General features: G+C 59.6%; 1 protein-coding gene across 7 annotated transcripts; it reads right to left on the bottom strand.

The window, feature by feature from the left end:
• Window positions 1-2,266: 2,266 nt before the first annotated feature.
• On the bottom strand, window positions 2,267-24,431 carry MAP7D1 (MAP7 domain containing 1). 7 transcript variants are annotated; one of them, XM_041738501.1, is made up of 18 exons: window positions 24,110-24,428; window positions 11,077-11,430; window positions 10,804-10,872; window positions 10,024-10,187; window positions 9,204-9,318; window positions 7,480-7,590; window positions 6,199-6,321; window positions 5,939-6,102; window positions 5,709-5,854; window positions 4,937-5,262; window positions 4,568-4,718; window positions 4,341-4,479; window positions 4,055-4,159; window positions 3,736-3,789; window positions 3,546-3,591; window positions 3,353-3,443; window positions 3,044-3,237; window positions 2,267-2,859 (listed from the first exon to the last, which is right to left on the bottom strand). In XM_041738501.1, exons 1-18 carry the CDS (start codon window positions 24,153-24,155, stop codon window positions 2,849-2,851), a joined length of 2,409 nt encoding a protein of 802 aa, XP_041594435.1. In that variant the 5' UTR covers window positions 24,156-24,428; the 3' UTR covers window positions 2,267-2,848. The 7 variants fall into 7 exon arrangements, with proteins under 7 accessions (XP_041594435.1, XP_041594433.1, XP_041594432.1 ...); XM_041738499.1 differs by having other exon boundaries at window positions 4,568-4,745; window positions 9,213-9,318; XM_041738498.1 differs by having other exon boundaries at window positions 4,568-4,745; window positions 24,110-24,426.
• Between the last annotated feature and the right edge of the window lie 4 nt (window positions 24,432-24,435).

Below are 24,435 nucleotides of genomic sequence, written 5' to 3'. Positions count from 1 at the left end.
TCTGCCGCTTAGCTGGTGCTCTGCACTATATCGAATGAATAAAGGAGTGAGTTAGTTATTCCCCTGCAGCAGTACTCAGAGGCCACGGCCACCAGGGAAATGGTGCCCCCACCTTGGGGTGAATATGAGCTGAGGCCCAAGCTGGGTGCTGAGAGGGGTATGAAGAGGAGCTGTCAGGCAGCCCGGGTGGTTTAGCGCTGCCTTCAGCCCAGGGCGTGATCCTGGAGACCGGGGATCGAGTCCCACGTCGGGCTCCCTGCATGGAGCCTGCTTCTCCCTCTGCCTGTGTCTCTGCCTCTCTCTCCCTCTCTCTGTGTCTCATGAATAAATAAATAAATAAATCTTAAAAAAAAAAAAAAAAAAGGAGCTGTCACCAGAGAGAGGGGCAAGAAGCTGCTAGTCCCTCCTTGGGACTAGCTCTGGATCCCAAAACTTGGCCCCACCCACCTCTCCCTCCCCACCTCTCCCTCTCCAGCAACTCTGCTCCCACTCCTAGTCCTCTAGGGCTTATGAAAGACAGAGACGGGGATCCCTGGGTGGCTCAGCGGTTTGGCGCCTGCCTTTGGCCTAGGGCAGGATCCTGGGGTCCCGGGATTGAGTCCCTCCTCAGGCTCCCAATATGGAGCCTGCTTCTCCCTCTGCCTCTGCCTGTGTCTGTGCCTCTGTCTCTCTCTCTCTCTCTATGTCTATCATGAATAAATAAATAAATAAATCTTTTAAAAAAAAAGAGAGACACAGGCAGAGGTTGAGGCAGGCTCCCTGTAGGGAGCCTGAAGCGGGACTGGATCCCTGGATCCCAGGATCACACCCTGAGCCAAAGGCAGATGCTCAACTGCTGAGCCACCCAGGGGTCCCTCAGGTCAAGTTTAGATGCTGCTCCTTTAGAAGATGCCTTCCCTGGGATGGCTTATCATTCCAGCTCATTCCCTTCGTTGACATGGAAATGCAGGTCTATATTTGCTTACTGGCTGGGTCTCTGGCTGAGTTGGAAGCTTTTGGTTCCATCAAGCAGAAAATCCAGCTCCACTGGCTTAAGCAGTCAGTCGTCCCGTGGTAGGACTGGATTTGGGGTTGGTTAGCTCAGTGGTCTTCTCAAGGACCTGGGTTCTCCCCAACTCCCTGCCCTGACACCCTCGAGGTTGGCTTTGTCCTCAGGGTGCTCAGCAGGATGGATGCGGCAACTCCAGCCATCACCGTGGACCCCACGCCACACAGGCAGAGTTGTCCCCTTGTCGGGCCGTAGTTAACTATCGCTGTGTGCGAGGCGTCACGCATCCTAGCAGTGTAAAGCAGTATTTATGATCTCCCAGCTTCCAAGGGTTGGAAACCCAGGAGCAGCTTAGCTCCTTGGTGCCGGTGGGGGATCTCTCGTGGGGTTATGGCCCAGCTGTTGGCTGGGGCCGTGGTCATCCCAAGGCCTAACTGAGGCCGGAGAAGCTGCTCCCAGGCTTGTTCGTGTGGTTGTTGGCGGGGGGCTTCAGGCCCCTTGGCGTGCGGGCTCCTCAGGCTGTTTGCAGTAGAGCAGCTGCTTCCTCCACAGAGGGGGAGGGCCCAAGAACGAGAGGGCCCCCAAAACAGAAGCGGCAGCGTCTTCAAGGACCTGACCTCACCTGTGTGACGCTATCGTGGCTGCTGTGTCCTGTGGGTCGCTCGGCCCAGCCCTGGGCCAACACGGGCAGGGGCCACACAGGGTGTGAACAACGAGGAGGTGGGGGGACACTGGGAGGCCCTCATGGTTTTCAAAATTGAGGATGCCTCTCAGAGAAGCCCAAAAGGCTTCTCTTTATAGGTTCTGGTCGCAGTCGAGCCACATGCCTGTACCTAAACGAGCCACTCATGAGGGGTTTGGGGCCATCATCTTTGCCTCATGACAATCACGATACACCCCTGGGCTTGGGAGCCACCTCGGCCACAGCACGAAGGTTGGGGGGGTGGGCATGGGGGGGATCCGGGAGGAAGATGGCCGCCTAAATGAAATCATCTGTTTGGGCAAAGGGGCATGGATGTTGAGGAAGCCACTCGGTGTCTCGGACACCCGTCCGCTCCACTGTGGAGTCCCCGAGAACGGAGGCGGCGTCTTTCCCTGCTTCTGTAGCCCACTGGCTGCCAGCAGACTTGTGAAGTCAATGAATCCATGACGAGGTGGAGACCACAGCAGGAGCCTAGGACTCACACCGGGTCGGGGTAGGCTCCCGAAGGCCTTAGGATGCAGGGGCCACCTGCCCCTGCCCACCACTGGCCCCAAGGATACACCGGACTGGACCGACAGAGTTATCCTCACTTTATTTCTGGAGACATTTGATCAGACGCAGTAACACTGATTCTAGGCGAGCGCAGGGGGCGTGGGTACCCCGAAAGCAACCAGTCTCCTGTGGCCCAAGGTGCCCCCCACCCCCGGACCTGGGTGCCCCCCTCAGTTACAGTTAAATAGAGAGAGGAAGATCACCCCAGGGAGTCTCGGGAGGGTCTGCCTCCTGCACCCGCCCCCTCCACGCAGAGGGGTCTGAGCACGAGCTATTTACAGTATTCACATCCACTGTACCCCACCAAACCAAGGCAGATACTACAGGCGTCCCCCCCCGAGGGAGGAGGCCAGAGAGGCTGTGAGTGTATGTGTGTGTGGGGAGCGGGGTGGCCGCGCGTGTGAGCACACAAATGCACTGAGGGGCGGGGGCTGGCTCCGGCCCAAGAGACATCAGTCTATAAGGTGCAGAGTAAAAATAACAAGAGGACCCACCCCCGGGGGCCCAGGCCACTTCCGGCTTCGATCCGTCTCTTTTTCTTCCAGGCATCCTGGTGGATGATGCAGAGGAGCCCTCATAGCTGCGCCTGGATCCAAGGCCACCCCTTAAAGGACTTCTGGGGGGGAGAAGCAGGAGGGGAACGGTCAAGGCAAATGATGCCTCCAAGCCCTGGTGTCTGGGGGTCTTCAGGGCAGAGCGCGACAGGGGCTCGGGCACAGCTGGGAGAAAGGGCAGGGCTGTGGGGTCGCGGAAGGTTGCTGGGAGGGAGGACTGTGGGTCCGGGACTTGGGGACTCCTACCTGTGACCTGTGGGGGTTGCACCACAGCTTTCTTGAGGAAGGCCTCTGCCTCTGCGAAGGGCAGGAGTGCCTCTGGCGTTCGGCCCAGACTCTTGTCCCCAGAGGGCCCCTTAGGGGAGAAGCCATTCTCCTGGTGTGCAGGGAGAGGCTGCAGGCCATTCACCAGGGACCCTGGCGGCTCCTTGCTGGGCAGGCTGTGGATGCAGGGCCAAGACTCAGGCCCCTCCGGCCCAGGGCCACCCGGCACCCCAGCCCACAGCTCCAGTGTCCTGCCTCCCTGCTCAGGGCCCCGGCATCGGTGGCTGGTACCTCCACTGAGGCTCCTGTGTGGCCAGGTCCTCTTTCTGCACTGCCTCCTTCTGTAGCCCCGAGGGCCGAACCTCCCTGGCTTTCACAGGGTCTGTCACCCGAAAGGAAGGGCCATCAGTTAGGGGCTGAGGAGAGGAGGGAGTCTGAGAGCGGGCAGCAAAGGGCACAGAGACGAGGGGAGCAGGGCCTTCACCTGGGCCGAAGTTGTTGGCTTTCGTTGTCTCCTTTCTGTCCGGCTTCTGCTTTGAATTGGAAGAGTCATCAGACTCCAGGGCTACCTGCGCCCCACCCCATTGGGATGTGGCCTCCTCCTCTCTCCCAGGCCCCCCCTTTCCTTCACCCCCCACCCCCCACTGCCGACACCGCCTTTAGGGAATCCCGACCTTGGTTTCAGCAGCCTCTGACTTGCGAGTCCTCTTCATGATCTCCTCCAGGCGCTGTTGGGGGGCCCATCAGTTAGGCCCCCCGCCTGACCCAGTTCTGAACCTCCCGCCCCCCCCCGACCTCCAGGGCCCTTCCGGCCCCACCAGTCCTTTCCAGGCCAGGAGCCAGGACGCCCCCCACCTCCGTCCTGCCTACCCTTCCCCAGCCCCAGGCAGGGCCCAGCCACCCCCTCACCCCCTCGCGCCCCCATACCCGTGGAGGATGAGCCCCAGGCTGGGCACAGCCTCGCCCACACCCACGTAGCACTGCCCTGCACACCTTTTTGCGCTCCTGCCGCTCCTGCTCCTCCCGCTGGAAGTGCTTTTCCCGCTCCAGGCGCTGCCTCTCCGCTTCCTCCCGGGACCGAGCTTCGGCCTCTTCTTTCTGCCCGAGACCCCCATGAGCTCAGAGCGACCCCAGAGAGCTCGGGGCAGCTGGACTCCAGCCTTCGCTCTGGGCCAGACCCCCAGCTCTCCACCAGGAGGTGCCCCCACACGATGCGCACCCCCCAGCCCTCCACCAGGAGGCGCCCCCCCACCTGCCCCCCCAGCCCGCCGGGGGCCACCTGCTTCTGCAGCCGCTCCTGCTCCTCCTGCTCCGCCTGCGCCTTCTCGCGGGCCTCCTGCTCCTCTCGCCGCCGGGCCTCCGCCTCCCTCTCGGCCCGAGCCTCGGCCTCCCGTGCCAGCTGCTCCTCTCGCAAGCGCCTGGGGAACACAGGCACAGGATGCTTGCTGGGGGCTCCGGCGCGCTCCCCCAGCGGCTGTCCCCCACCTCCTCGCCCCGGGAGCTCACTTGTCCCGCTCCGCTTGCAGCCTCCGCTCCTGTTCCTCACGCTCGCGCTGCTCCCGGGCTTGGCGCCGCTTCTCGGCCAGGAGCCGAGTGGCCTCCTCTCGGTCGGTGGTGCCTGCCATGGGCTTGCTGGGAGTCGTGGGGGGCGCAGGGGCTGGGGGCGAGGTCAGGACCGCAGTGTCTGCAGGGGACCCATGCCCAGGAGTCAGCGCCCCCTCGCTCCGGGACCTTGGGGTGACCCGCCCGCGCCTCTGTCGCCCACTGGGACTGCCGGGCGGCCCCCTTCCCGGCTCCCCACCCCGGGTCCCCAGGCACCTCTAGGCCCAAAGCTCCCCCCACCCAGGCCAAGTTGGCTTCTCTGGCCCTGCCCACCTGCGGGGATGGCCGTGGGCTGCTCCTTCTGGGGCTGAGGGGGCGTGGGCGAGGGCACTGGCGAGGGTGCTGGCGAGGCCGGGGCTGCTGGCTCCTTCTCCTCGCTGCTCTTGCTCTTGCTCTGGTTCTTGTCCACCGTGCCTGGGGCACTGAGGCTCTCCTTGGCCTCATCCTTCCTCCGCACCCGCCCCTTGGGTGATGCAGTGGTGCCCCGAGGAGATGGCGGTTTGGGGGGTAGAGCGTGGCCAGGCCCTGGGCTGGGGCAGGGAGAGGCAGGCCTGTGCCAGGACGTGGAGGGAGAGGATGGCCGGGCCTTGGCTTTGGGACTGAGAGAAAAGGAAAAGCTGGGCTTGGACCACAGCATCTGAGCATGTCATTCCTTCAGGAGAGTATCCCCCTCCCCGCGGCCTAGCTGGGCACCCCCCACCTTGTAGGCTCTATTTCCTTTTAGAGCATGAAGCCCAGCTTGGAATCACATGTCATTTAGGAGTCTTTGATTGACGTCTGTCTCACCAAGAGTCGGTAAGAGTAGTAAGAGCAAGAACTTAGGTCCCTTCATTCTTTCAGCAGGTATTTGGTGGGCGCTTCCCAGACGCCAGGCACTGATCTACATAGTAGGTAGGGTACTTCAGCCGTCAAAACACTCAGAAAAAAAATATCTGTTCTCCAGGAACTTTCACTTTCATTCTAGGGGCGGGTGCCCAATAGGTACTGGTGACTGGATGGATGGACGGACCCATGAATGAGTGGCCTGGGGACCCTGGGGACCCACCTGAGCTCGGCGGCGTTGCCCGCGGACAGGCGCGGGCGTGGAGAGGCGGGCAGTGACTGGCGCTTCTTGAGGCTGCGCTCCCGGGCCAGGGCACTCTTCTCCTTCTCATTTTCCCGCTCCTTGTCCTTCTTCTCCTTTTTCTGCACCTGGCGGGGCGGGAAGGAGAGCGGGCGCGGAGGTTATGGGCTGTGCGCCCCGCAGCCCCCTGCCCCAGCTGCACACCCACTCACCGGGGAGGCCTCGGGCCGGCGGCGGGCCACGGCGGGGCTGCCCCCCGCGCTGGGCTTGCGGCGCTCCCCACGCTCCCCGGCGGGGCCACAGCGGTGCGCGCTTCGGGGGGCGCTGCTCGGCGTCAGGGGGCTGGCGGAGGCCGAGCGCGGGCACACGGGCACAGCTGCAGAGGGATGAGTGCGGTCGGGGTGCGGCCCGCGAGTGAGGCTGGCCCCTGTCCCGCCCCACGTGGGGGCTCTCCCAGGGCCGCTGCCCCTACCCTGGTCCCGGCCGTTGCGGGGCAGCGTGACCGCACTACGACTCCGTGCCAGGAAGGAGAGGGTGGGTGTCATCAGCCGGTCCACGATGCTGCTCTCCCACGCGCTCAGCTGCAGGCTGCGATCTAGGGGGACATGGCCACAAGCAGGTTAGAGCGGGGGGCCGCGGCCAACAGGCAGAAGCCTGGGGGGACAGCCGGGTTCCCTGCGCACCAAGCCCCGAGAGGCGTCCCCAGGACCCTTACCCCATCAGGCGGGGCTGCCTTGGTCTGCCCCGGGGCCTGACCTCCCCTGAGACGCAGGCAAGGAGACGCTTCCCAGGGCAATGCCCCGCAAGGCCACAGGGCCCCCTCTGCCACGTTCCCTAGGTGACAGCCCCTTCCGCTCTGCATCCCAGCACAGAGCCCTGGTTCCTTTGCTGCCAGAGGGCTGGCCTGGGGAGGCACAACCCCATGGCTGGGGACAAGGAGGGTCCCTGTGCTCCTGACTGAGGGGTGTCCCATGCCAGACACAGGCTGCGAGGGGGCCTGGCAGGCCTGGGCCACCCTGCTCTGTCCCCTCAGCTGCTGGGTTATTTTTAAGCCTCAGTCAGGTGGAGTTGGTACAGCAGCTGATTTGGTTGCTAGGCAACAGAACAACCAAATAAAAGCTGGAGAAACATAAATAACTCCTACCACGGCCCCTTCACATGTGAGCACCAGGGCACGGTGGGAGCACAGGGGCCGTGCCACGCCAGTTAGCCGCAACTCTGGAGCCAGCGAAGGCCCTGGCCATGGCTCTGAAGGCACAGAGGGTGGGGGTGTTCGGGCCCCCCCAGGGTGGTGCCGGAATAAGGGCCCCCCTCTGCACACACAGCACCCAGGCTAGTCCAGGACTCAGGGATGAGGCCACCTGCCTCAGGCTGGCCGAAGCCAGCTGACTGTGGTTGATGAGGCTGCCTGCCTGTCCCACTCTCCACCCCTAACCCTGACCCCACTCCCGCCCCCACCTCCACCTGCTGTTGAGGCCCCAGCCAGGCTTCCTTTCTGTCTGCTGGGACACTGCCCTTTGTCTCTTTTCTCTTCCCCTGCAGGGGACCCCTCTGTCCTCAGGGTCCAGACCCATACGCCGCCCCGCCGGCTCCTCTGAGGGGCACAGAGCGCTGGGTGGGGAGAGTGGGGATGGAGACCTGGTGTAGGAGAGGCTCCTGGGACCTGCCTGGGGCTCTCGCTGAGCTCTGGAGGAGGCTTGGGGGAGTGGGGCCACAGGGGCTCTGGAGGGAGGAGGGCTGGGCCTTCTCTTACTTCTACTGGGGGAGTTCCAGAGCGTGGCAGAGGACTTTGAGAGCCGCTTGTTGATTATAGAGTCCACGTGTTTAGGCAGGTTTACTGCCGACACGGAGCACCTGCTCCCACCTGGAGGGGAAAAGACACGGCATTAGGGCCGGGCCGGACAGAAGCCAGGGGGGGGCACTGAGGCCTTCCATTCAGGATGCTCCGAGGGCAGGGCGGGAGAGGGAGGAGTGGGCAGGCTAGGAAGGGGAGGAGGAGGCCGTCTTGGCTCTGGGGCAGGGGTGGGGTAGGGGGAGGAGAGGTGACCCGAGACAGCCTGGATTGGGGGAGCTGATGGAGCAAGAACAGAGGAACGGGATGGAGCAGAACTAGAGAAACGTTCACCTTCCTGGCCAGGAAGCCATTCTCTGGGGCCGGGCGCTGCAACCCCTCCCTGCCCACCCTCCAGCCACCCAGGGTTGGCACTTGCTGGCACTGCCCCACCAAGGTGCTATGGCTATGACATCCACGTCCTGGGACGAATGCAGAGAGACATTCCTAAACAGAAGAACCCACAGCCACAGTCACTCACACAGATCCACACGTTCCTAGGGGCACACGAAGGCAAAGACATGCAGGCACAGGCACAGGGAGTAAAAGGTACACTTCCACGTGCACACGTGTGTGCAGACATGCGTAGACACAGAAACAAACACTGACAGCTTATGTGCCAGACCCAGATGCACACAGGCACAAGCACATCGAGGCAACTTCATTGTGATACTCCTAACAGCTAACGTTCGTTAGATGCTTACCATGTACCAGGCACCGTGCTGGGCACTACACACATGTTACCTCACTTGATCCTCCCAAACATCTACCTACAACCTCGGAGGCAAGTAGCATAGTTATCCCCATTTTACAGATGAAGAAAGTGACATCGAGATGTTAGAGGTCACGCCACAGGTGCCAGAGCCGGGATGGTAGCCCCGTTCTGACTTGGAAGCCCACGCGGAGGCAAACACGCACAGAGTAAGACACACAGCGCACGGGTCCACGAGCACACGCACCAGAAGGAGCACAGCCAGAAATACTGAGCTTTGCCATCACAGAAAGACATCCACACACAATGGTGCATGCATGCCGGCCAAGAATCACACCCAAATCCTGATGGCCCTACATGAACAAAACTCAGAGACACAAATCTGCCTCCCCAGACACGGACGCAAGGGGGTGACAGTTTTCTTAAGTACCCAGTGTCTGTGGGGCATTAAAGCATTCTTTACTGTGTCCTCAACCAGTAGTCACAACAGGGACAGGTCAGCCTAATTTAAAATGACAGAGGTGGGACACCTGGGTGGCCAGAGGTTTGGCACCTGCCTTCAGCCCAGGGGGTGATCCTGGAGTCCCAGGATCGAGTCCCGCATCGGGCTCCCCGCAGGGAGCCTGCTTCTCCCTCTGCCTGTGTCTCTGTCTCTCTCTGGGTCTCTCATGAATAAATAAATAAAATCTTTAAAATAAAACGACAGAGGTTTGAAGAGCAAACCAAATGAAGAGGATTCACCTCTGACTTGATTGACAGCAGAAGCCCTTGGGAAGGGACAGCTTGGTTTACTAGCCCGTTCCAGAAGACACAGGTCACACGAAGCCAGGCATACACCTGCTGGCAGCTCCTGGCATGAAGCTGCCCCCGCCCCGCGCCACTCCCCGGGCCCCAGCCTCGCCCGCCCGCCCACCAGGCCCTCCTGCCCACTCACTGGTCTTACGTCCGGGAGAGCCATGGTGCAGGGCTCCTGCCCAGGACCAGCGCTGCTGCCGGATTTCGGCCCATGTCTTCTTCACTGACCGCTGGATGGCGGCTTCATAGCGCTCCTGGGGGAGAGGTCTGGGCTCAGAATCACTCACCATACCTGTGACCATACCTGCGAGAAGGGGCCCTTTTCTCTCCTGTGACAATGCCGCCCCACCCAAGAAGCTGTCCCTGACTCACTGCAGGTAACCAAGGTTACTGGATCCCCACTATGATTAAAGACCAGCTTGTTCTTGGGGGAGCTTTGCACTGTTCTTGAGTCATTTCCTGGATGTCTGAGCTGTTCCTCTGAGGATGGGGTGGGACTTTCCCTTCCCTGCCTGGGGCTCCGAGGCGGGGCCTGTCCCCTGGCCCTGAGGGTCCTGACCTTGGGACTAGGTTTTCCTTGCAGCCTAAGCACCCTACCCCCACCCCCCATGCTGGGCCAGGCCACTTTTTCCTCCCTTTCCTCCCCAGGGCTCAAGCCAGGGCTCAGCACACTCACACAGACCCACATACACGCAGACACACACCCAGATCCGCATACTGACAGCGCACGGTTACAGGTGCCCGCCCCCTGCACACACAGCACCAGGCGTGTCTGCAGCAGCACAGATGCCCACGTTGCCCACTCGGATGCAACTGCAGGTGTGAGCACACATATTGCCGGGTAGATGCCACAGCGGTGTGGACCCAGACGTGCGCGCCCACGGAGCTGGGGTCCACGTGTGTGCGTGCACAGGTCCGCAGACCTGTGCGCCCCAAGTTAGAAACAGGGCGGCGCGCACCTTGTTCTTCTCCAGCTTCTGCCGTTGCCGCTCCTCCAGGGCCGCCCGGCGCTGCTCGGCCTTAATCCTCTGCTCCTCCAGCCGCCGCCGGCGCTCCTGCAGCTGCTTCTCCCGCAGCGCCTTGGCCTTCTCCTCCTTCTCCAGCCACACAGCTTTCTTGGCGGCTGTGGGAAGGAGCCCCGGGGGGTGTGAGTGGCTCTGCAGCAGCCAGGCCAAGCGCATCTCCCTGGAGGAGGTGGCCTTCCCTGTGATCCTGGCTTCAGGGGGGTCTTTTCTCTGCCTGCTTAGTGGTGGTGATGGGGGTGCTGATGGGGGGGCGGTGCCTCGGCTCCCAGACTCCCTGCCTCAAACCTTAGGGCTTCCGGCAGACAGGGTCAGGCCTCAGGAGGAAGCTTTCCCTGATGGAAGGTCTGTTTCTCCCCCCCAGGCCTCTCATGGCCTCTGGGTGCTAAAGGAGAAATGGGTTCTTCGGGGCCAGATCCCTGTCTGACTTTGGAGCAGATTTTCACGTGCTGTGGTTAAGAGCATGGGACTGAGGGTGAGCTGAGGCTCCGGGGTCTGACCTCAGGTAGTCCACTGGCTGTGTGTGGCTTAGGAAGGTGATTTCATCTCTCTGAGCCCTTGTGTCCCTGTCCTCAGAAGGGGAGCGAGAGAATTCAATGAGATGTGTGTACGGCTCCCAGCACAGGGCTTGTAATTAAGCGTTCAGAAGTGTGAGTGCTGTGGATGAAGGACTGATGGTGAGGGTGGGGGGGCTGATGACGTGTGCCTAGCACTCACCCAGGTACTTGGCTCGTTCTTCTCGCCGCTCCTTTGCCAGCTTGTGCCTCTCTCCTGCTTTCTTTACATCTTAAGTCAAGGGAATGAGAACAGACTTAGGTCGGAGGCTCCCCCCTTGAAAAGGGAGTCAGCCTCAGGGCCCTCCCCCAGGCCTCATCCCCATCCCTCTTCCCATCTCCTCCTGGGCACCAGAAGACTCCCTCTGGTGGCATCATCCAGGGCTGGAAGGCTGAGCCAAGGAGTGTGGCCCAGGCCTAGGGACATCATATGTACCTTGCTTGGTGGGAGGGCCGTCGGACGCTTGCATCGCTGTCGGGGCTGGTTGGCTGCTCCTTCGGGGAGGCCTGGTGTCCCGTGGGCCTGTGGCTGGTGGGGTGGGTCCCCTGATCTTCCCTTCTGAGAAAGGGGACTCTTCCTGCTGGGAGGCTGATCCAGGCCCAATGGGCCTTGGGGGGCTCTCTGGTTCCAGCGGGAGCTGCTTAGAACTAGAGGCATTCTTCATGGCTGGAGGGGTGTCTGGGGGAGTGTCAGGGACCAGGGCTGACATCGGAGGTGGTGGTGGTGGCGGCGGGGAGGGGTCCCCTTCTGGAGAAGGTCTGGGCTCTGGGGGGGTCCTGGCTGCCACCGCTGGAAGAGCAACACAAGAGAGGAGACAGAGTCAGAGAGCGTACCCATGTTGTCAGTTCAACACGCTCTGTCCCTCGTCCCTCTGACCCATCCCTTCATCCACACAGCGTGGGTACTGAGCTCCTGTGTGCCGGGCTCTGTTCCAGAGACTAATGATACCACGGTGAGAAAACAGCCACGGTCCCTGCGTCTGTGGAGCCTACCTTCTGGCAGGTGGACAGACAAACAGCTAGGCAGCCACAGCGTAGGATGGGTCCTACGTCTGGGGGTAACACAGCGGAGGTGGTCAGCCCACGTTTGGGGGGCTTCCTGGAGAAGTAACCAAGCTGGGAGCCAGAGGGGGAGCTGGAGTTGACAGAGCAGAGGAGGATGGGGTTCTGGCAAAAAAAGAAGAGCATCGGGGATCCCTGGGGGGCTCAGGGGTTTAGCGCCTGCCTCCCGCCCAGGGCATGACCCTGGAGACCCGGAATCGAGTCCCACGTCAGGCTCCCTGCTTCTCCCTCTGTCTGTGTCTCTGCCTCTCTCTCTCTCTCTCTGTCACTCATGAATAAATAAATAAAATCTTAAAAAAAAAGAAGAAGAAGAGCATCTGCAAAGGGGCAGAAGGGAGCAGGGTGTATTAGAAACCGTGGGCTGTTGGCAGCACTGACGAGTGCCCGAGTGAGCGGTAATGGCCGGTTTCCATGCCTGCCTCCCCCAGCCTTTCTGCTTGACACCGGGTCACAGTGCCCAGCTCAAGGCCCGGGACACACAGCAGCCAGTGCTGGGCACGGGGGACTGGCCGGGAGGAAGGACACGAGCACGGGCCCAGCGACGCTGTGCTGCTAACTCCCCGGTGGGGTGGGCAGCCAGTGGCTTTCACTCTGTGATCCTTCTTCCTTTCCCAAACACCCACAGATTTCTTCTATTAAGACAATAATATTTCACGGGGTGCCCAGGTGGCTCAGCAGTTGAGCCTCTGCCTTCAGCTCAGGCCGTGACCCCGGGGTCCCGGGATTGAGTCCCCATCGGGCTCCCCGCAGGGAGCCTGCTTCTCCCTCTGCCTGTGTCTCTGCCTCTCTCGGTGTCTCTCATGAACAAATAAAATCTTAAAAAAAAAAAAAATCGTATTTCGAGATCTCTGTAGAAGACAGCAAAGTGCCAAGTAAGGAAACCACACAGCTGGGCATGGCGCTGTCTATGCACACACGTGGCACATGTGTGGGGAGCCGAAAGCCAGGCTTTGGCGTCAACTGGATGAAGGTCCAGTTCTGATTTTACCACCCCGACGTGGGGCATGGAGGGCACGCCTCCCCAGCACCGCGCCTCCCCTTGGTGAAGCCACTCAACCTTTTTTTTTTTAAGTCTCAGTTTTCCTGTCTGTAAAATGGGGATGATGAGCCCAAGCTGGTGGGGGTGTCAGAGAAGTACTGGCAGGATTCGTGTGCCAGCGCACAACACTCCCCCGCCCGCAGGTCCTCTAAAGCCCTGCATATTGAGTCCTGGTCCCGTCTGCTGCTACTGGGTGCCACCGGGACGATGGGGACGCTGCCACTGCACCCAGGTTTAGGGAGCAGGACCAGGACCGCAGCAAGGTGACTTTAAGGAAGCATTTTTCGCTTTCACGGGATGCCTCCGCCGGACCAAGTCCTCTCCTGTGGGATATCTGGCCCCCCCAGGAGGTGGCAAAGTCCCCAGCCCTGTGGGTGACAGCATGTGTGTAGGGAGAGGACAGTCCAAGGAGCCAGGCTTGGGACTCTGCACACCTTTTTTGGGGAGACAGGTGTCCTGGGGCTGAATATGGACTCTGAAGGCAAACTATCTGAATGTGAATTCAGGCTTCCCCGTTACCTGTGTGACCCTGGGCTGCTTACAGACCGTCTCTGTGCCACAGCCCCCTGCCATGGGAGAGGGACAGTACCCATCTCACACGATTGTGATTCTAGTGATGACAACAGCCCTTAATAGTTATAGGTTCCTCAAGAGCTTTCTATATTCAAAGCATTTCACAATATTTGTCTTCGCCCCCCCTGACAATAATTATGAAGGAGGCACTACAAATATCCTTTTTAGGGACGCCTGGGTGGCTCAGTCAGTCCAGTGTCTGCTTTTGGCTCAGGTCATGATCCCGGGGTCCTGGAATCAAGCCCCACGTCAGGGTCCCTGCTCAGCAGGGAGCCTGCTTCTCCCTCTCTGTCTGCCCCTACCTCCCCTTTGCACTCTCTCCCCGCCCCCAAATAAATATACAGAATCTTTTAAATAAATAAGTAACTTAATAAACAGCCTTTTTTCAAGACGGGAAAAGAAGAGCAATTTGAGGTCACTCAGCTGGTAACTGAAGGAGCCTGGACTTGAACCCAGCGTCTGTCACCAGAGCCCGTGCTCTTCCCAGTTGCAGCTTCCTGCCTCTGTTTAAGGCAGTATGAAGTAATATGTGTTATGCAATGAAATCTGAGGCTCACGGTTTTTCCCTCATTCCTTCCCTTGCAGCTTCCTGGGCTCCAGGCAAGAGCCCCGGCTGAGGCCCCGTCTCCCCGAGGCCCGTCCAAGTCAGCCAGTAGCCCACCCTGCTTTCCCCGCGCCGGCCACAGAAGGCTGCCTGGCCACTACCGGTCTACTTCCCAGACACCTGCAAACTCTGTCCCACCTCCAGTGGGCAACATAAGCAGCAACAATCCTTTAGTGAGTGTTTACTGTATACCTGGAACGGAGATAGGCCTTTGTGTCCTCATCCTGCACCCTCATATGAGCTCTGGGAGGCAGAGATTCTGATCCCCACTATACAGATGAGACAGTCAAAGCTCACCCCACTAGGTGATTTGCCCAGGGGCATAGAACTAACATGTGGCAGAGGCAGGATTTGAACCTGGACTGTCTGGGGCCAAAAAGCTTAGGTGTGTGCGCACCAAGCTCGAAGGCTGAGGGCGAGGCCTGTTTATTGTCGTCCTCCTAGCACCTGTGCGTGCTGCGGGTGTTGCAAGGAAAACTGGTAGGCGGCTGTTTGTCTGCACCTAGGTAAATCACACCCATCGGGCAAGACAGCGAATCTCCAAGTAGGTCCCGGCTAGCTGCGTGTGCAGCTTGGGAAGAGGAGGAGGATATCAGGCCTGGAAGGCTCTAGGCCTCAGATCAGACAGGCCCGAGGGGGAAACCGCAGCTCTGATCTGGGACCTTGGGCCAGCCCTGAGCCTGCGTGAGCTTCAGTTTCCTTCCCGGGTGGTTGGCACCAGGGGCGAGTAGGTACATCATCTCTGACACCTGGCAGGGGCTCAGGAGGCGGCGCCGGCCCAGGGGAATCTGTCTGCTTCTCCGGATCTCTGCTCTAAGAGCCCACTTGGGTCAGGCTCTCACCCCAGCTGCTCCATGACACTGCTCTTCTCAAGGTCACCAATGGACATGGCTCACTCAGCCACTGTCTCTCCGTCCTCGTCGCCCTAAGCCAGGGGCTGCATTTGACACGGTTGATCCTCAGATGCTCCCCAAACACTTTTGCTCTTGGCTGTGGAGACAACACACTTCTCCTGGTGCTCCCTCTACCTTGCTGCCTGGGACTGCTCAGGCTTCTTTGCTGATCCTTCTCTAATTGCCCAGCCTCTTAGCGCAGGGTGCCCCAGGCTCAGTGGAGGACCTCATCTCTCCTGTCTGCATGCACTCCCTTGATGACCTCATCTAGACTCATGGCTCTAAATACCATTGCTCTGCTGATGACAACCGAGCTTGTATCTCCAGCCCAGACCTCTCCCTTGAGTTCCAGTTTCGCTATTGCAACTCCCTATTTGACACCCCTGCGTGTCCTACAGACACCCCAAATTGAACACAACCCAAGCGGGGCTCCTAATCTTCTCCCCGAACCCCGCTCCTCCCCCAGTTTTTCCCCATCTCAGTCAACGCCAACCCCCAACTCCCGGTTTCTCGGGCCAAAAAACTTGGGAGTTGTTTTAGAATCTTTTCTTATCTCACATCCCACATCTAATCTCTCAGTAAATCTTTTTAGCTCCATGTGCAAAGTACATTCTGAATCTAATCACTTCTCACCATCTCCACTTCTGTCCTCTTGGTTCAGCCACTCTCATCCCTTAGAAAGACTCCTTGCTGGGGCACCTGACCTGGCTGGCTCAGTTGGTGGAGTGTGCTCTTGATCTCGGGGTTGTGAGTTCGAGCCCCACATGGGTTGAAGAGGCTACTTAGAAAATAAAATCTTGGGGATGCCTGGTGGCTCAGCAGTTGGGCATCTGCCTTTGGCTCAGGGTGTGACCCCAGGTCAGGGGATGGAGTCCCACATCAGGCTCCCTTCAAGGAGCCGGCTTCTCCCTCTGTGCCTTTGCCTCTCTGTGTGTTTCTTATGAATAAATAAATAAAATCTTTAAAAAAATCTTTTTTGGGGAGCACCAAAGGCATCACCCAGGTGCCCCCAAAAATAAAATCTTAAAAAAAAAGACTGCCAGCTGCCATTTTTTGTTCCCTTTTCATCTTTTCTCAATGCAGCAGCTGAGTGATTCTGTTTAAAAATAAGTTAGATCGGGGATCCCTGGATGGCTCAGTGGTTTAGTGCCTGCCTTCGGCCCAGGGGATGGTCTTGGAGTCCTAGGATCAAGTCCCACATCAGGATCCCTGCAAGGAGCCTGCTTCTCTCTCTGCCTGTGTCTCTGCTTCTCTCTGTGTGTCTCTCATGAATAAATAAATAAAATCTTAAAAAAAAAAAAAAAAAAGAGAGATCCAGTCACTCTCTTGACAAAACCCTCTGAAGCCCCATCTCTTGGGAAGGAAAAACCAAAGCCCTGAGGACCTTCAGGACTCCCACCACCGTTGCCCCTGCTGCCTTCAGACCATCATCTCTTGGGCCTCATCTCCACCCCCCTCCGCCAACCCCCATCTGCTCAGTCTCTTCTAGGTGCCTTCCAGGCCCCCTCTGCCAGACTCCTCCGCCCCCATTACCTCAAGGTCCTTACTCCAAATGTCACCTCTCACTTACGCCTTCCCTGACTCTATTCAAAATTACAAACTGCAGTGGAAGTCTCCCTCCCCTTTCCAGGTGTATGTTTTCTTCCCAATTCTATTTTATGAACACCGTTTTGACACTGCCTCCCACCTCTAGGAGATGGTCTCCATGGGGCACACGTGTGTCTGTTCTGTGAGCTGTTCTGAGGCCAACAGGCAGCACATAGGTGCTCCACCACTATCCGCCGAATGAGTAAGTCAACGAGCTCCACCTTGGCTGATATCACAGCAGCATCTTTCCTGCCTGGATGACTACAAAGTCTCCCCACTGCTCTCCCTGCACCCCTTCCCACTTCGATCCCCATGCAGCAGCCAGAGTAAGTGTTTGCAGGTGCAGATCTGATCCTGGTGCTCTTGAAACCTCTCAGTGGCTTCTCATTGCTCTAAAAACAAAATTCTTGAAGTCTAACAAGTCTGGCATAGTCTGAAGTCCCCGTCCCCATCTCCTGCACCTCTTGAGTCTCCTCTCCACGCCCCCCGCTTGATTTCTGCACTGACCTTTGAATTCCGATAACCACTCACATTCCCTCCTGCCACGGGGCTTTTGCACATGTTCTTTCTACTCCTGTCTTAGTTAAGCCCCATTTGGCCTTCAGATCTTCACTCGGACATCATTTTCCCCAGGGAAGCCTTCCCTGGCCTCTTTGATCAGGATAGATTCTTTCAGGATTCCTGGGCGGCTCAACAGTTGAGCACCCACCTTGGGCCGAGGGTGTGATCCTGGAGTCCCGGGATCGAGTCTCCCGTCGGGCTCCCTGCATGGAGCCTGCTTCTCCCTCTGCCTGTGTCTCAATCTTTCTTTCTGTGTCTCTCATGAATAAATAAATAAAATCTTTTTTTAAAAAAGTATAAATTCCTTCATTACATACAGTCATGGCTTCGTGTGCCTCTTACTTGGAACACCGTGACTGTCACAATCTTCAACCTCCTCGTGTGCTTCTCTTTGTTGAGCCTCCCCTTAGCCCGAGACGAAGCCCTACGAGGGCTGGGCCAGGCCTGCTTTGCTCACCACCACGTTACCAGCTGCTACCGCAGTGCCAGGTATGCAGAGACAGTCATGAGATGCTGTTGAATGAGAATAAAGTCCTGCACTAGTAGAAAGCCACCCTCGCCTATAGCAGTGCAGAGAGGAGATTTTTTTTTAATCTAATGAAGAGTAAATCCATGTAATTTATGAAAGGGATAAATACTTGAAGGGAAGCAACACAACTCCATTTCAATCGGATTTGGGCAGCTTTCCTGGGCGAAGGTGCTCAGATGGAAGTTAAAAATAATAACGAATGTTTGACTCCAGCGGGTCAATGAGAAAGACTTCTCGAGAAGCAAACAGGACATTTGGAGCTCTTCCTTTGACCTGGTGGACTGTTGACCCTAAAGACAAATATTTTCCTCAGAAGTATGCCAACGCTGATGAAACGCCACTGGGACCACGCCACCCAGAACAATCTGCAGTAGGCCAAATCAACTACGTGGTTAGTCACCGATCTGCTATGGTTAGACCGATTTCGGACTATTGCTGTTTTCAGTCATCGAACGTGATCCTTAGGCTGCTGCCTTTTATTTTCGGTCCTGTGCCAAATGGTGAGGTTTTAACCGCTGTTTTATTTTGCTGATATGGACCAGAAGTATTTGCTAAGAACTGGATAAGAGACGGATAGTTTGTATTTCTTTCTTAGCACCAAAAGCATTCCCCGGGCAAAGGCTGCAGAAGCGGATCGCAGGGGCAGTGAGGCTTGTCTTCTTCTCAGGAGCCCCCCAGGGACTATACCCGGGGGTCTGCGGGAAGATCCAGGCCAAGTCCCCCATGAGGACCTGTCACATGTCTCAGGGTGCTCACTACCCAGCTCCACCCTCTGGGTGCTGGCAGTCCCTTCCTCTGGTTCCCCCCACCCCCCTTCCATACCAACAACTGCTGCTGGCCCAAACAGTCCTCTCACGACACTGATAACACAGTCTGGCTTTTCTGTTTGCCTCTGGCCCGTGTCCCTGCCAGCATGAGAGCTCAGGGACAGAGGAGACTGGGTCTCACTTCTCATCACAGCCCCGGGGCTTATACAGGACCTGCCGGCACAGAGTGGGAGTGCTGGGTCTGTTTAAGGAACATGCGGGTGGCTAAATGCAGGACCGGGTGGGAGGCCCCGGGGGAACCACATACCAACACATCGTCAAACCCCAAAGCCTGGCCTCCCTAACCCTAAAGGTCCTGTTCATACCCCTGCGCCTGTCTGCCAGCTTCTAAACGCAGAGAAGGAAACAAGGTTAACTTATTAAAGACCTACCCATACACCCGGCACTCTTGCTCATCTCATCTCATTAGGACAGCCCTAAAAGGAAAGCTCTATGGATGGCCCTTGTTTCACAAGTGGGAAGACTTACTCAGACATGTTAAGTCAGCATCAGAGGTAGGATTTGAACCCAAGGCTATCTGATGACAAGAGCCTTATGTCACACTGTTTCTGGTAGGTGTCCCATCACCCCTCCTCGAGGCTCCCGCCTGTTCCCTGAAGAAGGAAGTGACTTGGTGGCTCCCTCAGGGAGGCGTCCCCCAAGATGGTGAAGGGTGCAGGTGGGGCAGGCAGGCACTGAGCTCAGAGGGCAGGAATGCAGGAAAGGCAGGCTCCTGCCCAGGCTGGCCACCAGGAGGCAGGAAGTGAGGCACCTGGGCAGGGGCTGGTGGGGGGGTGGTGAGCGGCCCTCCTCCAGGGGGGCCGAGCCAAGGAAGACCAGGGAGAGCCAGTGGAGGGGGGCGCACAGACAGCACCCCGGAGTGGGCAGCCTGAGGAAGCAGAGGCCGAGGCACGGGAGAGGAAACAGGACGGAGATGAGCCCTCGGGCTCTCACAGCAGCTCGTCGGGGGTCGGCGCTGGGCCTGGCAAGTGAAGATGAAGGGGCCGAGGGGAGGCAGGGACACGGGGACGGTGCACAGGTGCACACCGTGGACAGAGGCACCCGGATGGTGCAGGCAGAGCCTGAAGGACGGTGAGAAGCCAGGCACATCTTTCCTCCCTCTCTCCCTCCCTCCCTCCCTCTCTCCTATATACACAGAAGTCAGACCTCGTGGGGTTTGGAACTCCATATGCACATGCACACGCGGGGCCAGGCACCTGCTGTGAGGCGCGGGTGAAGCCTCAGCGCCCCCCCCCCCACTGAGACGTCCCCAGTGGGCTGTACAGCCTCCTCCAGGAGGCCCCGCGGGCACCCCTTCCCCTGGGCCCAGGAAAAGTCCAGTTCACGCGGCACAGCCAGTGCGCCGTCAGGCCCAGCTCCACACCGCAGAGCCATCGGCCCCTGTCACCTTCACCCCAGCCCCAGGAGGCAGCTGTTGTCGCCCCGTCTGAAGACACAGATTCAGAGAGATTGAGACACTTGCTTAAGTGGCACAGCCACGAGCAGCAACGCCAGGGTTTGGGCCTGCGGCAGCCTGCCACTCTGTCCCTGCGCTGTCACCCAAAGGGGGTGGCCTCGTGGGCTTCCCCACCAGTAGGATGGAGACGGAGGGGGAGGGATGGGCCCTGGGCTGGGACACAGGCGACCCTTAGGGGGCAGCACTTCCCGGTCCGAGGGGAGCCAACGGGCTCTGAGAGGCAGTGACCTGGGAGGGGGCAGGGGCTCTGGCCCCCTAAGGACCTGGGCACAGGCCCTTGGCGGCCAGGCTGCGCGCCTCCGCGGGCCGTAAGCCGGGACCAGGACTCACTGCACATCTGAAGGAGCTCCCGGCTGGGTTGGTGGCCATTGTTCCCAGCCTCCAATCAGGAGCACCCACTTCCTGTTATTTTAGGCGGCAGGAAATGACCCCATCCCGCAGCCCAGGCCCCGCCAGGGGTCCTCCCTCAGCCCCACGCTAGGCCCAGGATGCTCTGACTGTCACCACCGCCTGGGGCCAGGGCCTCCTTCTGGTCTGACCCACTCAGACTCCAACCTGACAAGATGCACAGGAGACCCCCGCTCTGCTGCCTGCTAGAGAAGGATCACAGGGTCCCTAAGACCAAGCTACGTAGAGAAGAAGGGAAGCAGATCAGACTTTACCACCGGCTGGCTCAGAGTGGTTTGGTGCAGAGGCTTTAGAGTCAGATGAACCTGGGTTCAAATCCTACATCTGCCAATTCCTGGCTGCGTGACTTCAGGCCAAGGCCTTCCCTCTTTGATCCTCATCTCTAAAATGAGGATGATATTAGGCCCTACTCGGGGACTGTTTTGAGAACCAGATGAGACCATGCACATGACCTGCTAAACATCATGCCTGCACGGAGAAGGCCCTTGATAAATAGGAGTGGGAGATAAGTTAGACTCATCCCTGGTGAGAGGCCACAATTTCTCTTACAAGTGAGGAGTGCTGATGGAGGCAGCAGCACCATGCTCTCTATCCCCTACCATGCTCTCTGCTCCCCTCGGGGCAGAGCTGCAGCTGAGAGGTGGTGGAGGAGACGCTGAAGCCTGTGCCCGGGGTGCCAGGCGGTACTACCACAGCCAACAAAGCTGCATTATCTGGGCCCTGGCTCCTTGGCTCCCTCACTCATCTCATCACGCAGCTCCCTGCTGCTCATGGCCTAACTTCCAGCCTTGGTTAGGCCTGAGACCTGCCCTGGCCCCCCTCAAGTGCCAACACTCTGGTCCTGGGCCCTGTTTTCAGCTCATTCCCCCTCCCTCAGCCCTGCCCCACCAACAGCTGATGCCATCCTGAAGGGCAGGGGGAGTAAACTGGCCTGGTGCCCCTTCCTCCTCGTTTGCATATGCATGACTGCACATTAGGAGCTCATTAGAGGCTCATTACTGGGCCCACGGGCCCAAGGAGGGACAGAGCTGTCAGTGGGGGGCACCAGAGGGGCTGGCTGCTGTATATAGAGACATAGCCCATTGTGCCAGTCTTGCCAACTTCTAGTCATCCTTTTAGGTTCACTTCAAATGCCTCCTCCTCTGTGAAGCCTTCCACAAGCAGAGCCCATTATGCCTGTAGGGTTTCCCTACCCTGAACACCTCTGCTTCCCTCATCCGGCCAGGAGTGCTCAGAGGGGAGTGACTCCGTCTGATGAACTTCTCTGCCATCTGCATACCAGCACTGAGCTGGCGCATGGCAGGCATCAGTATGGGGTGCTGGATGACTATCTGCACTCACCTCCGCAGCCCCACCTTAAGCACAGGATCCCCTCCGTTCCTCAGACATACCTTGGTTCACTTGTGTCCAGAACTCCCCTCCCCTGGCCCTCTGTCCCCTATTTACCTCCTGAAATCCTAATTAGTCATACCTCCTACTCAGGCCTCCAAAGGAATTAAAAACAGTAACAACAACAAAAAAAACCCAAATAGAGTTTATTGACCACAGACTCTGTGCCTGGGCCTAGGCTAAGCCTTTCATGTGTTCATCTAATTTCATGATCCCAATATCTCCATGAGATCATCGCTAGCATTATTCTCATTTTATAGATGGGAAATTTTAAGACTCAGGTTAAGCAACTTACCTAAGGTCACACAGTAGTAGGTTATGTTTGATTCCAGAGTCTACATTCTTAAGCAAGCTGGCTCCAAAACTCCTGTCCTCACCTCCCCCATATTTTGTACCTCCCTGTTGGCACCAGTTCTGATGAGCCTAACCACAATAATGGTAATGACACTGTATTGCGGGCGTCTGTGTGCCAGGTTCCTTTAGGTATCATCTCTAACCCTCACATTAACCCTACAGGGTTCGATAACGACCTCCATTTTCCAGGGGCATAAACTGTGGCTGGAGGAGGAAGTCACTTGCTCCAGTCCACACCTGTCCCCCACTCCATGTTGCCTCCTGGAAATGCTCAGGGTGCAAAGGGGACTCAAGCATGGCAGGGATCGTGCCATGCGCACTCGGTGTCTCAGCCCCACACCTCAAACTCGACAGGATACGTGCAGTGGGCACCACCTTTAGTCCCCGGAAGCCCTTGGCTTGTAGGAAGCCCCTGTCCCGTTCCCCTTCGCTCTGTGTAGGCATCAGCCACCAGCCTGATCTAGGCTCTCATGTAACTTCATCTGGGCCCTGTGTATAGAAGAGTCTTCCCAACCCAGGACCCTGGAGGCAGTCGTCCCCTCAGGCCCCTCAGTACAGCCAAGCAGGCCCCCATGCCCTCACACCCATGCCCTCACATACAGTCAGGCATCCCACCCAAGGGCCTTAATTATAAACCAGACACTCACTTGGGCCCATTCAGGCCCTGATGCATGTGCCAGTGCATGCGCCCCTCAGACGCAGAGGGCCAATAAGTAGATGAAATGGACCCAGTCTAGCAGTCTGTGGGTGTCCCCTCTCAGGCTCGGCCGAGTCCAGACTGACCTGACCCCAGTGCCAGTGCTCCAGTACAGCCTACAAACCTCCCCGCCCAGGACAGTCTGAAGCTCCCTGCCACCCACCACCTGCGAACTTCAGCTCCCACACCCACGGGTCCCCAGGAAGCGCCCACGCTGGCATGGGGAGGAGCCCACCCACAGCCAAGTGGCTCCACCTTGTCTTGGGCTCTCCGCACCCACAGACACTGTTTCGTATTGAGCCCACGCCGCAGGGGTCAGGGAGGCGGCAGGGATTAGGCTCTGGGACTCTATGGAGGTGCGAGGTTGGGGCCGCCTCCCCCCTGAGTCAGTGGGAACAGAACTTGGGTCCTCAGCAATCGTGTTCTTCCGTCCCTTCCAGGAAGAAAGAGAAAGAGAAATCCCTCCCTCCAACAGCAGGCCCAACCAGAAACCTGTCCCCACCCCCTCATCAGCTGCTCCCAGATCCGAATGGGATTTGCAGAAGTGCTGGGCACTGGTGGTTGGTAGGGTGAGGGGAGGGGAGGGGAGCTATGATGGTCTGGGGCCTGGAGCGTGTGTAGGGGGGCCGCGGTAGGCATCCCAAGCTTCAGGCCCCCCAAGCTTCAGGCCCGAGAATGATGTGGCAGGTCCTGGGAGCGCGGCCTTGAGCCTGCACCTCATTCTGCGGGGTCTCGGGGTCTCGGGCCTGGAGAGGCTGCGGGGGAGCGTGGCCGGACACGCACGTTTGCTTCTGGCCCCTTCCTCCCCAAATCGGGCTGGGGGGGGGGGCAGGCCGGGCTGCGGAGGCGGCGGCCCACTCCCCAGCTCCCCGGCTCCCCGGCTCCCGCCCTCGCCCCGAACAATGCCGCCTCCCCCTCCCCCTCGTCTTTATCCGGCGGGTTCCTTGGCAGCCGCCGCTAGAGACCTCCCCCTGCCCTGCCCTGCCCTGCCCTCCCCTCCCGGCCGGCCCGCCGCCGCAACAGGCCCTTTGCGCGGCAGCTGGGGAGCCGCGGTGGGGGCGAGGTCGCGGCCGGGGCGTGGGGGGCGCCGGGGCTCAGGCTCCAGGGCTCGGGGCCCTCCACGAGCGCGTGCAGGCGGGGGTCGCCGCTGCCCCCTGCGCTGGGGAGGGGCGCGGAGACGGCCCGGCTCAACGCGAGGGGCTCCCGGGGCCTGGGGCGGAGCGGAAAGGGGGCGCGCGCGGGCGGGGGTGCGGGGAGCCCGCGGGGCGCCGGCCGTGGGGGAGGGGCAGCTGTCAGGGGATGCGTCGGGGGCCGGAGCCGCGGCCGCCGCAGCCTTTATTTTTAAACTTGCAAGCGGTCAGCGGGCGCGGGCGCGGGCGCGGGCGCGGGCGCGGCGGGGGGGTCCCCGCCCCGCCCCGCGCCCGGGGCCCCGCGCCCCGCGCCCCGCGCCCCGCGCCCGCCCCTCCCCGCCGCGCCGGCTCCCCGCATACCTGGGGGTGCGCCGGCACGCGGCTCGGCAGGTGGGCCGCTCTCCATGGCTGCGGCGCGCGGGCCCGGGGGCTCAGCGGCGGCGGCGGCGGCGGCCGGCGGCCAGGACGCGGGTCCCGCGGCGCATCACGGCCGGCCCCGCCCGGCGGGCAACTCTCGGAGGCCGGGGCGCCCCGGGAAGGGCGGCGCGGAGAGGCCGGCCGCCCGCTGTGCTCGGCCTGGGCCTCGGCGGCGATCGCGCTCCCTGCCCGGCGCCGGCCCCGTCGCGGCCGCGGCCCAGCCCTATTGTACCGCCGGGGCTGGGCCTGGCCTCCCCGCCGGCGCGTAC

Source organism: Vulpes lagopus, chromosome 23 (assembly GCF_018345385.1).
Source record: "Vulpes lagopus strain Blue_001 chromosome 23, ASM1834538v1, whole genome shotgun sequence".
NCBI classification, from domain to species: Eukaryota; Metazoa; Chordata; class Mammalia; order Carnivora; family Canidae; genus Vulpes; species Vulpes lagopus.
The sequence above is the reverse complement of the archived record's forward strand: the minus strand, read 5'-3'. Positions and strand labels throughout refer to the sequence as shown.

Excerpts from the sequence above, each read along its gene's own strand:
- MAP7D1 (XM_041738497.1), bottom strand. The coding sequence starts at position 24,155 with ATGGAGAGCGGCCCACCTGCCGAGCCGCGTGCCGGCGCACCCCCAG. Across the intron at positions 4,480-4,567 it reads CTGCAAGCGGAGCGGGACAA|GCGCTTGCGAGAGGAGCAGC; the intron begins GTGAGCTCCCGG and ends TGTGTTCCCCAG. Across the intron at positions 3,592-3,735 it reads CAGAGGCTGCTGAAACCAAG|AAGCCGGACAGAAAGGAGAC; the intron begins GTCGGGATTCCC and ends AATTCAAAGCAG.